The sequence below is a fragment of the Epinephelus moara genome, chromosome 24 (genome assembly GCF_006386435.1).
Source record: "Epinephelus moara isolate mb chromosome 24, YSFRI_EMoa_1.0, whole genome shotgun sequence".
In the NCBI taxonomy this organism is placed as follows: domain Eukaryota; kingdom Metazoa; phylum Chordata; class Actinopteri; order Perciformes; family Serranidae; genus Epinephelus; species Epinephelus moara.
Genome location: NC_065529.1, coordinates 26,484,125 through 26,497,527, shown reverse-complemented (window position 1 = coordinate 26,497,527; position 13,403 = coordinate 26,484,125). Strand labels below are relative to the sequence as shown.

Sequence of the window (13,403 nt, the reverse complement as noted above, 5' to 3'; positions counted from 1 at the left end):
TACACTGACTAAAACGAGACAAGAGATAAAAGTAGACTCTAAGTTTAGAGCCACACTAGCAGTCCTGCAATACAGCAATGCTCAGGGAAAAATGAAGCATGCTCATGTCATTGTGCACTGGTTTAACTTGCATGAAAAATGTGCATGAAAAATTTGCATCTACATGTACCACTCCATCTGTGACAGAAGTAATAAGGACCCAGGTCTGCAGGTTAATATTAAAAGAGTTTGAGTTAGTGAGACACAGTCTGGGCTGAAACAAAAACATGTAACACAGTGGCCGTTCTGTTGAATAAACTTTAACTGCAAAACACCAACACTCAGAATTGCATCTCTGCTTTTTGCAGATGATGTGGTTCTGTTGTCGCACGGTTATCTCCAGCATGCACTGGGGCAGTTTGCAGCCGAGTGTGGAGCGGTCAGGGTGAGAGTCAGCACCTCCAAATTTGAGGCCATGATCCTCTGCCAGAAACCAATGGATTACCCCTTCCAGATTGGGGGAGAGTTACTGCCTCAAACTAGGGAGTTCAAGCATCTCGTGGTCTTGTTAATGAGTGATGGTACATCCCAACCCTCACCTATGGTCATGAGCTCTGGGTAGTGACCGAAAGAATGAGTTGGTGGTCAAAATGAGTTTTATCATCTGATCAGGATGCCTCCTGGGCGCCTCCCGCTGGAGGTGTTTCGGGCATGTCTCACTGGTAGGAGGTCCCCTAGGAGGAGCTGGAAAGCATGACTGGGGAGAGGGACGTCTGGGGTGCTTTGCTTGGCCTGCTGCCCCCGCGACCCGGCCCCAAATAAGCGGATGAAAATGGATGGATGGATGAGTATTTGCCGAAAATTTGCTTTAAGTTCAGTCTAAACGTGCCGGTTCAATTTTCAGTCTCAGCTATAGATAGGCTCAGTTGTGCTCATTATGAAGTGTTGGACTAGAGGAACGTTTGATCTGCTAGATGGCGCTGTTGTAAATGGAGGTGGTGCTAGTGTGGCTAAAAACAAGCAGACCAGTAAAGCTAAAGTGGGGACAGGTGAGCGAACGTCATCTAACACCAGGTGCAGCCAGAAGAACACACAGCTCTCATGAACACAACAGAGAACCAGCTGCTGCCTAAACAGGACTACACTTCACCTCCCAGCAGCATTTTCACACCCCACAACAAGAATCAGCTACACAAACTACAAAATAGATAAGTCTTAAAATATACATTTTAAATAAGCATCACACAAGATGAAAATATACAGTATATATATATATACGTATATATACTGGTCACTTTTAAAAGATAAATCTTTGTTGTTCGTCACACCTACGTACACTGCAAATATACAGAAATATAAATATAGTCCATTTAATCCTTAACACCATGGCTTTGAATACTGTGATAAAAAAATAAATAATAGTATCCTCTTCCTCTGGTTTAACGTCGGTTCAACCAGGGGTCAAAGATCTTCATCGCAAAGGAACTGTGGTGTCTATTTCAGTAACACTTCATGAGGTTTATTTTCCCACAAATATACAGAGACAGTGTGCACTGAGCATATGTGTATGTTTGTTTGTGCATGTATGTACGGTATACAAGGCGTACAGAAGCTCATAATATTCCATTGTTTGGACTCTTGTGCCTTAACTTCCTCAATCTTTTGGTCCATTGCTCATTTTTGTTATTCCATTTTCATTGCTATTACTTTTGGTCCATAGTGAACATAGTTTGTGCTCCAATCTAAATATTGCTTACTCATTGTGTGGTACATATTCAACTGCAGCTTTTTAATGCCACATGTGCAGAAATCTTCAAAACAATACGTCAACAATTAAGGTTAGTGTTTCATGTGTGCACAATAAGTGTGTAATATCTTTGTGCTTTTGTAGCGTCGTAGCAACAAAGCCAAAATTAAGTGTTTCAAATTCACACGAACAAGCTGTGCTTTCTGTCTCTGAGGAATTTACGTGCCTTGTGTTTCACGCTTCGCTCCTTGTAGTTCCCTTTCAACACATATCCTCTCTATGACACTGTAAGCTAAACATGTAGATTTCAAGTGTTGCCTCCTGTTTACTCTTTGGTGGAGAAACTAAATATGTCATAACGTGTGTGTGTCACAGATGACGAGACTGTGGCTTAAAACATATCATCCTATATCATATGACTATACTGCATACCACTGTTTACACAGAATGAACGACACGGCTACACACAGAACACAGCAGGGAATGGGAACAGAACATAAATGGATGTCTTTAGAGCAGCTGTAAGTAAACAGAGCTGTGTGAAAATAGATCTGCACAGTGAGACGTGTTTTCTAGCTCAAGCATCTGAACAAAGGTCCTCGTGTAGACATACTGTATGTACTCACTGAAATCACTGCATATGTTTGATAGAAAATAACTTAGACTATATGGCTTTAACACACAGTACCACTACGTAGGACACATTAAAGTAACACTTCACCCCTCAAATGATCATTTGATAATCAGTTACTCACTCTGTGTGTGTTGAATTTGTAAAGAAAGCTTTGTTTTTCTTGCATGCCCCTACCGAATGAAGAATCCAAAAACAGCAACAACAAATCTCATTTATCCAGTCGTATGCTCAGTAATTCCTAAACACATGCATTTTTGCTACATATTACAATTTAAAACTGAACTGAAAGTGAAACTTACTTATCATCTCTTCAAAGCCAGACTCCATTGACAAAAGCAGCAATTTTACCACACTAAACACAGGAGCTGCTGGTCTACCGCTGCCTTCATCAGTTACTGTGTCAGCGCTACTATGTGACTTTGGTGTTTTAAATGGTTAGTTGGGATTCACCAAAGTCACACAATTATACAAACTCACTGATCGAGGCAGGAGTAGACCAGCAGCTCCTGTATTCAGTGAGGTAAAATTACAGTTTTTGTCAATGGAGTCTGGCTTTGAAGAGAGCAGAGTTAAGTTTAACTTTCAGTTCCGTTTCCCATTGAAAAGGGCTGCCTGTAAAGTGCTGAATATACGACTGGATAAATGTTATACTGCATGAGTTGCGTGAGAGTTTGGAAACAGATCTTTTGATACAGTCTTGCTGTTGTTTACGTGGATCCCTGTGACCTTAATTCATCAAGAACTTCCTCTGTTTTCGGGTCTTTTGTTCACCAGAGGCATGCAATGTTTTCTTCAAAAATTCAACGTAACACAGAGTGAGTAATTGATATAAAGAGAATCTTTTGGAGGGTGAAGTATTCCTTTTAAATATTTAAATACTGTGCCAGTGTGCTGAGTGAAAACCAGTTCAGCCACCAGGACCACACTGGCTCCACTCTACATTCTTTCAGATCCCCTGCACTGTGCCGACGGGGATGTGCATTATAACCTGTGTGGGGGGGCTGTGTCTGCCGAGGATCCTTATACTAAGGCAAAGAAAAGCAGATCACAGAACTTTGTCTTAAGCACATAAACCCTGTGATGTTATATACAGAATAGATACAGATGTACAGTGTGTCACTGTCAACCTCACCCTGATTTCAGTGTTTAATTTACTGTTAAGAATTTTGTCTTTTTTTCCCATGTGGTTCCTTGGTGTTATTTTGGGAAGCGTGTGTTCAGATAAACTGGGCAGCTACATACAGTTTTGTGGCGTTAGTGGGGCAGCGGTGGTGATTCTCGGCGCTGCAGTGACCCCCAGTGGAGACTCTATGGCTGGAAGGTAAACTGTGCTACAGGACTGGGTGTCTGAGGGGCGTTTGGACAGCAGTCAAGAGTCAGAATCTGGAGTGGTGGGCATGGTCGGTGTAGTCGGTGTGGTGGGGCTGATGGCAGCGTTTTGGTAGCTCGTGCCGTAGCAGATGTTTGGAGACAGCGAGTTGGGGTCCAGGGTTTTGGTTCCTCCTGGAGTCAGGTAGGGCCTGCGTGCTGGCGTCGATGATGGTGCCTCACCGGGCTTAGCGCCAAGGATGAACCTGGACTCGTCCTGCTCCTCCAGGTTGGATATGTCCTTCATCATGGTTTTGCGGTAGGAGACAGACAGCTTGTTGGAGCCATCTGACATCAGGTTGAAGCGACGGGCGATGTAGACAACAGGGAGAGGAAGCATGGCCACGATGATGAGAGCAAAGCACATGGCCAGTGCCCAGGGAGGGTAGCTCTGGAAGCGTTCCTGAGCCTGCAGACACACACAAAGGGTTACTGTAAATGATAATTTATATGTAATCTTTTTTGTTGTAATGGAGAGTGCGGGTGTGTTTTTGTAGCCATTGCTCTAGGATGACAATATCAATCTGATAGTCGGCCAATTGCTTTGATTCAGACAGACATATCGCCACAACTTTTGGATGGATTGCCATGAAACTTTGTAAAGACATTTATGGTCCCCAGAAGATCTGGCTGAGTTTGGTGAAGCTCTGACTTTACCTCTATCGCTGTCATGAAGTTCACATCTGTGGTTTTGGGTCTAATGTCTCAACAACTGTTAAACTTTTAGATATATTGCCACGACATTTGATACACACATTTATGTTCCCCTCAGGATGAATTGCAATAACTTAAGTGATCACATACGTTTTTATCTTGCACCGTCATAAGGTCAAAATTTGAATTTGTCCAGTACTCAAGACGAATCAAATTCCCAGTCCCATCAGCCTCAGGTGTACCCCAGATTCTTATTTGGCATGTCATCTCACTATATTTGTGTTTTTCTGCGCTGTGTCTCTTGGATGCCTCCTGTCTACAATCTGGCACTTGGTCGGCACCTTTTTATAAAACCCTGACCTCACCTAAGTGCTGCTGTGCGGGTACACGCCCATAAGCGTCCCGAACACAGAAAATAAGAAGAAAGTGAGAAAATACAGGCAGAGGGCAGAGTCTCTGTAGAAAAATATCCACCACACACATGTAGTGGGTCACTGAAGACACACCAAGCAGCAGTGAAGTGTAGTTCTCGATAATAATTTAATTTTTCTGCAGCTGGGAAACGTGTTCATATGTTCCAGGTGGGGGAAAATCTTCTAACAAAGGTCAACGTGTCACAGGAGTCACAGGAGTGACTACTGATTGGCTGTGGGTATTCTCTGGCCGCAATTTTCCAATGAAAGTTACCATCCCCAACGTTTAGTTTGGCTGCACTTGGCCACAGAATCCAACTGTCGCAGCTCAGAGTGGCCACCACAATGTTTCACAGACATTGCCACAGGCTGCACTTCCCAGCTGCTTGGTGTATTTCAGCATTACTTATGTATGAATTTAAAGATAGAAACATCCTGAATAGTATATCTACGTTGGTCAGGCTTGTCATTGTGAGCATGTTAGCATGCTTATATTAGCATGTAGCTCAAGTCACCAGCCTCACAGAGCCTTACATGGCTGGAGACCCTGTTTTCAGTCATAACGCCCACTCACTGTTATTACCTTACATACGTGCAAAGAGACACACCTTTTGTAAGAAATACAAGGGCTTTTTGGGGGGATACATATTTCTCTAGGAGACTTTTGTCAAAATTCCTCATGACGAAAATGACAAAAGAAATTACAAACAGGATGTTGAAGTTACCCTCTGACCACAGACCTGGTGGTCAAGAAAAAAAAAACCCTGAAGAATAAAAAAAGAAAAGAAAAGACACCTCAAACAAAATGCACGCACGCACTGACCAGGTCTTGGACCCAGGCGTTGTATCCTGGTGGGCTGATGGCCATCTCTATGATGGTGGCTGTGATGAGCACAATGAGACACAGAGGGGAGACGTACTTCCACAGGTAGAAATAGATTATGCACGGTCGGAAACCCAACATGTCCTCCAGGTCCTGCATGAACCTGACGGAGAAAGAACAACAGAAACGTGAACAGTAATGATCATGTCCCATTATATGATTTTACACTTACTTAACACACCTCTGTTCCAGTTTTATTTCTATATTTTAAATTGCAGCGTGATGAACTGCAGGCACATGCACACAAACCACAGCCAGTTGTACCTTTTTGTGCCATAAATCCACGTGACAGACACATTCTCCAGGATGACCACGACTGTGAGAGGCAGTCCGGCAGAGTAATCATCAAACATAGTGACAAAGTAATTTCCTGAGCGTTGAACGAAGAGCAGGCCACAGAAGAAGGCCACAATGCAGCAACCCACTGAAACAAACCCAGAGAAGGAGAACAATAATTAACGCTCCTTCAGAGGAAATGATGAGCGTTTGGTCTAATAGATGAGAAAATGAAAAATAAAATGGTTTTACTGGCAGTAAGCTGCTTTGCTTCCTGTTCTGCATTCATTACACACAAAGCAATAACACAAAGCCTAATGCAGCCCGTTCCCAAATGTGCTTCAATGCAGTGCTGAGTCAGGGGGTTGCAAACAGCCGACAGTGTCAGTGAGGAAGGTTCACCTGTGAACAGCTCCTTCTGGACCTTGTAAGTGTCGAGGACAGGTGTGGTGATGCCAGTCATGGTGCCGATCATGCTGCCCAGACCGAGGTTGATTAGCATGAAGAAGAACATGACCGACCAGAACGGAGATGCTGGGAAATGAGTCATGGCCTCTGTGAAGGCGATGAAGGCCAGGCCGGTGCCCTGGACAGACTGCACAGAGACGGACAGAGGACTGAAATCAAGTAAACATGGAACATGCTGTAGAATCGGCTGTACCAGGACTGTGCCAAAGACTCACCTTGTTGAGCTCGTCCTCCAGGACACAAGGCTCCAGACCCAGCTGGGTGAAGCTGTCCTCCTTCACTGTCTTGATGACCCCGTACATCTCGGCGTAGTCTGATGAGGTGAGATGGGAGAAGTTCACATGTGGAGGGATGAGATCGTGGCTCAGGACGTTTGAGTTGAGATATCCCAGGATCTTCTCAGCGTTTCTGCAGAGATAGAATCACAATCAACTCTACTGTTCAAGCATGCTGACATATTCAAGTCTGGTCTCAGTCACTCTCAACACAGTGCAGAGAACAAATGTGCTGTGGCTGCAGCTAATGATTAGCAGGAGAAGTAAAGAAACTGATAATAATGAAGCTGGAATCAAAGATTTTTTTACTTTTTTCCTTAAAACTTATTCAGACCATTTCATCATTTATCAGATTAGTTGGTAATTAATTGAATAGTTGACAATTAATCGATTAATTGTTGCAGCATTAAAATGTACAGACTTTAAAGATATCAAGTAAAATAAATACAAGCAAACAGTATGAATAATGCTTCAGGAAAAGAAGCCTCTCCAGGTGTGAACTTACTCTACGACACACTTTTCATTCATGATGTTGGCCTTGAAGCCCAGCACAGCAAACACCACCAGCGTGGCCAGAATGGAGGTGAGGAAGTTGATGACAGAGACGAGCACGGCGTCAAAATGACAGTTGTTATCGATCTTATTATAACTGGAGAAGGCTATGACTCCTCCAAACCCCAGACCCAGGGCGAAGAACACCTGGGTGGCTGCCTCCCTCCACACCTGGGGCTCCAGCATCTTCTCCAGCTGTGAGAGACAGAGAGAGAGAGAAAGTCAGGTCATAACTTCATTACTGAGCATTTGTCAGCATGGCCGGGAGGAATAAAGTTTCACCTTGGGAGTGAACATGTGAGCGATGCCATCCACTGATCCCTTCAACATTAAACCTCTGACCAGGAAACAGAACAGCACCACGTAGGGGAAAAGAGAGCTGAAGTACATCACCTGTGGGAGTGGGAAAAAAACATAACATACATTCAGGAGACGGAAACCAGTTTTCTGTCATCATGTCACCCACTTCTGCCTCATCCTTTCCACTACCTTCCCAGAGGAGGCGATCCCTTTGATGACGGCGAGGCAGACGATGATCCAGGCCACCAGCAGAGACAGGGTCATTTTGACGTTGAGGCCGCCGCTCTCTGCGATGGTGCTGGTGGTGTTCAGAGTCTGACGGTACCAGAAGTAGGTCGTGGCTGAGCTTTTGTCGCACTCTGGCTCCACAACTGTGTGTTTTGCAGACAGAAGGAGATGGAGCTTTAGTTTGGGTGATAATGAGTATGGAGGACGAGAAATGGGTGTGAAGATGCGGCAGGGATGTCGCGGCGAGGGCAGAGGGAGAAATATAATGAGTGTTTGCTCAGGGTCAATATCGCAATTCTCGTCTGGTTTACACCTCTCAGATGTAAAGCCGGCTAACAAGGTCATCTGTGTGCTTAGTATGCAGAGCATGAACTTCCAGTTTACCACACCTGAGATTTTTTACACAGTATATTACTGTTGTTACCCTGAGGAAAAGATACTGTGTGTGAGGTCAGCAGTGTTACGATTCTCCACATAATTGTGTAGGATGGTGCAGATTCATCTATCCGGATGCACACACACAACCCACACAGACACATACAGGTGCGGGGACAGCTCTTAGATGTATGACAGGATGTATAACATCTGAAGTTTTGTCTGTCACACTGGACACAGACGTAAGGGAAGCACACACTCAGAGAAATGTTGTTCATTCTGCTGCTGTCCTTCAGCGTCAGCGTCCTTCAGTCTGAATCTCACCTCCCTGTCTCTCGGCCAGCAGCTTTGCTGAGTCACACACATGCTGAGCGTTACTCAGCTGCCCCCTCAGGGTTATGTTATTATCACCTCTAATCGAATGAACACCCGAGGGTTTTAATCTGGATTATGTCTGTGAAGTCGTGACAGAAAGTTGTAAGCAAGTTAACACAGTTCGTCTGATCTGCTCGCTGTAGGTGCGTCGATAGGCTGACGATTTGCAAGGCAACTTTAATCCTACAGCTCGTAACATGGTGAGGAATTATAACGACAACTGTGTAGATACTATTAAAAAGATTGAGTATAACAATGACACAAATGGATATTGTTCCAGACATAAGATAATCCTGAAAATGTACGCACTCTTGATATTAGATGAACGCATTCATCTATTTTAATGTGATTTCACTCAACAGGTTGATTTGAAACAAAAAACAAACCTGTCAGTGTTACAAACCACTTAATGACTTCACAATATATATATATAAATAGATATTTTATAGTTTCCCTAGGTAGCTGACAGGAAGTAAACAGGGACCAAAACTATTACCTTAGCAACATAATAGCAATGTAAAGGTCTCCATGAAGAGTAAACCTAGTAGTTCCCTTTGGACTGAGTTTGCATTTAGCTTGTGCTAAAATGTGACCCAACTTTAGCCATTTTCAAAAATTAACTACAGTAAAAACTCCCGTTTTCCTGCCTTTGATTTTGTACCGACTGGTTTCTGCACTCACATTGTATTTCTTGTCTCTGACTTTCAGCTGTGTGAGCAGCATGGCTCTATGGATGTCATTGTTGTTCTGTCTTCAGTGCCACTTTGGTCCAGACTGAAATATCTTAACGACTACTGTAGAGATTGTCATGAAACTGAAGAAGCCTCTTGGATGAGAGATGAAATGTCTTCAAGAAAGTCAAGCAAGTCCAGTTGCCTACGATATAGCACTTAAGATTGTCATGAAATTTTGTACAGACATCCATGATCCACAGAGGATGAATCCTACGGACTTCTGTGACCCTCTCACTTTTCCTCTGGCACCATCATGAGTTTGACTTTGACGTTTCTATCAGCCTCAGCTGCACTTAGTATTTTGGGCTAATTAGCAAACGTAAGCATGCTAACCGGCCAAACTGATATGGTGTACACATGAAAAACACTACCTGCTTTACATCAGCATGTTGCCATTGTCATTGTGAGCAAGTGCGCTATTATCTGTTTTCAAACATTTTATTGAGAGTGAAGTCCAGTATGCACAATCCATTAATTAATTTACAAATATAAAGGTTACTAAAATATAAATACAAATATAATATAGACCATCAGTAATTGATATACATAACTTACACGGACATCAATCTCTATTACGAAACTGACAGAAAAAAAACACCATAGTGAAAAAACTAAAGAGAATAAAAAAAAAAGAAGAAGAAATAATCGATAAATTATACACTAAAATAAATAAATAAAAAATAGGTAAATAAATAAATAAATTTATTTCCCACACCCCACCTCCCCTACTACGCCACCCAGAGGATCTACTTTATAGCAGTAACAGAAACTACCTATAAGCAGAGTTAAGCTCTGCTACTTGGCCTCTCAAGATAGTGAATAAAAGGTTGCCAAATTGCGTCAAATAAATTCACCTGATCATTCCTAATATATCTAATCCTCTCCAGCTCAGAGATATTGACAAGATCATTAAGCCACATTTTGACATTTGGACATTCTTTACCCTTCCATAGCATCAGCAAGCATTTCTTGGCAGATATAAGACAATAGCTAATAAATTGCCTATGGGCCGGTGTGAAATTGTTTAATCTTTCTAAGGTATTGAAAATAATAGCTTGCGCCTCCAGCTCAATTCTAGAGTCCAGAATATTTGAGATTGTGTCAAGAATGTTGCTCCAATACATATTAATCTTAGGACACATTAAGTNTGCAAAAGCAATATAATGTTGATACCAGACGGGGAGTACATGGTGACATTGTGACAACTGATCTAAAGGTAGAGTCTCTTATAGTGTCATAGGATGGTATATACTTCTGAACATAATCTCTAATCTGAAGATATCTGAAAAAATTGGATCCAGGTAGTTTAAATTTATCAACCAGTTGTTGAAATGAAGCAAAATTCCTATCAATATACAGATCTAGTAATGTTTGGATTCTACACTTTTCCCAAATTTTAAAGGCGACATCCAGAGTGGATGGCGCAAATGAGGGATTTCCATAAATTGGCATCAGAGGAGCCAGAGAGCTGAGATTGAAATGTTTATTTAGTTGCTTCCAAATGCGAATTGATGCAGATATTATTTCGTTACCCTGATATTTTGATTTGGGAAGTCTGGAAGGTGATAAGAGAATGGCCCCTGGATTATATGGTGAACAGTCTTCTCTTTCTAATAGCAACCATTTATGTGAGGCCGTAGGAGAGTGAAAGTAGTACATCCATACACGGACGTTTACAGCCCAATAGTAACGGTTAAAGTTGGGTAAAGCTAAGCCTCCCGCTGTCTTAGATTTACATAGATGGGTCTTTTGTATTCTGGGACGTTTGTTATTCCAAAGAAATTGGGATATAATGGAATCTAGTTTTGAGAAAAAAGGCCTTTGTTAAATAAATCGGAAGATTTTGAAATAGGTAAAGCAATTGGGGTAAGCAAACCATTTTAATTGCATTCACTCTGCCTATGAGAGAGAGAGGCAGAGTCTTCCAGTATTTTACATGTGACTGTAATCGAGAAATGAAAGTAGTAAAATTTTCTTTAAATAAATCGTGGAATTTTCTAGTAACCTGAATACCTAGGTAGGTGAATTTATTAAGAGTCACTTTAAAGGGTAAGGTGTTTAATATATCTAGGTTGTGCAATCTGACAGGCATAAGTTCACTCTTATTCCAGATAATACGGTATCCAGAAAAAAATCCAAAAACAGTAATGATTTCTAATGCTTGTGGAATGCTCACCTTTGGATTTTTTATGTATAATAATATATCATCCGCATATAAAGAAATCTTGTTTTGTGTTGTGTCTGTGTCATAACCATAAATAAGAGGTTCACTTCGTATTTTCTCAGCTAATGGTTCTATCACTAGTGCGAATAGAAGAGGCGAGAGTGGACAACCTTGTCGTGTCCCTCTGTATAATACAAATTCAGGGGATATTATTTGATTTGTCAGAATTTACAAATTCAGGGGATATTATTTGATTTGTCAGAATTCTGGCCCTTGGACTTTTGTAAAGTAATTGGATCCATTTAATAAAGTCTTTACTTAAATTAAATTTATGAAGTACACTAAAAAGATAATTCCATTCAAGTTGGTCAAACGCTTTTTCTGCATCAAGTGCAGCAATAACTAGGTCCTCCTCAGGTTTTCGTGTAGTATATAATACATTAAAGAGACGCCTCGAATTAAAAAAAGATTGCCGATTAGGAATAAATCCAGTCTGATCAGGATGAATGATTTTGCTGATAACTTTATTCAGTCTCAGGGCCAGAACCTTGGCAAATATGCGTGCATCTAAATTAAGCAAAGATAGCGGACGATACGAACCCACGTCCTGAGGGTCTTTACCCTTCTTAGGAATGACAGTTATAACTGCCTCGCACATAGTTTGTGGAAATTCTTCACTCTCCACTGCATAAGTAATGACTTTATGGAGGTATGGAAGGATAGTTACTGACATTTTTTTGAAAAATTCTGCGGTAAAGCCGTCAGGCCCCGGAGCCTTGCCGTTCTTCAATCCTTTAACTGTGAACTGTATTTCTTCTAAGGTAATAGTTTTATTTAAGAAGTCTATATCTTCTTGGTTAAGGCTTGGAAGGTTACAGCCATTTAAAAAATTCTGAATGGAAATAGGATCCTTTTCAGACCTGGAACGATATAATTCTCTATAAAATTCAAAAAATTGATTATTGATTTCTTTACCTGTATAAAGTAGTTTCCCTGTGCTATTTTTAATTCTCTGTATCGTACAATCTCTTTCTATTTTTCTAAGTTGTCTAGACAGCAAGTTATGTACTTTTTCCCCATATTCAAAAAATGTTTCCTTCATATACCACAAGGATTTGGTTATGTTAGAAGTAAAGATTTTGTTATACTCATATTTTAACAACAAGATCTTCCTGTATAGTTCTCTGGAAGGATTTTGAGCATTGTTTTTATCCAGTTTTTTGATCTGTTGTTCCAAATCCTGTAGTCTTTCCTTATTTATTTTATTTCTAAAAGCCTCATTAGAAATGATATACCCCCTCAGAACAGCTTTTAGAGTGTCCCATAGCAGTAATGGTGAGACATCAGGGCCATCATTAGTCTCGTAGAAAGTCTTTATGTGAGTTTCTAGAGTGGAACAAAACATAGGATCTGTGAGTGTGGGATTCAGTCGCCATCTCTTATGTTTTGCAGTGTTGTCTTCCAGTTGTACAGTAAAAGAGAGGGCTGCATCATCTGAAATTGTTATGGTATGATATTTTACATTTTGTACATTAGGGAGCAGTTTAGTGTCTACAAGGAAATAATCAGTCCTACTGTATGTGTTATGCACTGGAGAAAAAAAAGAATATTCTCAGCCTGTAGGATTTATAGCCCTCCAAATATCTACTAAATTGGAATTGTTAATAAAAGAAGTAAGTAATTAAGCTGTTTTAGTCTTCTTTAATTTTTGCTGTGATGATTTATCTAGATATGGATCTAATACACAATTGAGATCACCTCCAATAATTAGGTTAGACTGAGGAGCAGGTGCTGGTATGCGCGATAATATTTTACTATAGAAGTCAGGGCTGTCAAAATTAGGTCCATAAATATTTAATAAGGTTATAGGACTAGAATATAGTTCACCTGTGACAATAAGAAACCTTCCTTGATTATCTGCAATAGTATCTCTATGTTTAAAGGGGATGTTTTTCCTAAAAAGAATAGCAACGCCCCT

The 13,403-nt window shown here is 41.1% G+C and overlaps 1 protein-coding gene across 1 annotated transcript in view; it reads right to left on the bottom strand.

Moving 5' to 3' along the window:
* Window positions 1-3,729: 3,729 nt before the first annotated feature.
* Window positions 3,730-13,403, bottom strand: part of LOC126386144 (sodium-dependent neutral amino acid transporter SLC6A17-like) — an 18,682-nt gene continuing 9,008 nt past the window's right edge. The window contains exons 4-11 of the mRNA XM_050038303.1: window positions 7,739-7,920; window positions 7,532-7,642; window positions 7,203-7,444; window positions 6,638-6,830; window positions 6,357-6,549; window positions 5,943-6,102; window positions 5,619-5,781; window positions 3,730-4,137 (exon numbers count right to left, since the gene is read on the bottom strand). Of these exons, the coding sequence (XP_049894260.1) occupies window positions 3,730-4,137; window positions 5,619-5,781; window positions 5,943-6,102; window positions 6,357-6,549; window positions 6,638-6,830; window positions 7,203-7,444; window positions 7,532-7,642; window positions 7,739-7,920 (1,652 nt within the window). The remainder of the gene's footprint in view (window positions 4,138-5,618; window positions 5,782-5,942; window positions 6,103-6,356; window positions 6,550-6,637; window positions 6,831-7,202; window positions 7,445-7,531; window positions 7,643-7,738; window positions 7,921-13,403) is intronic.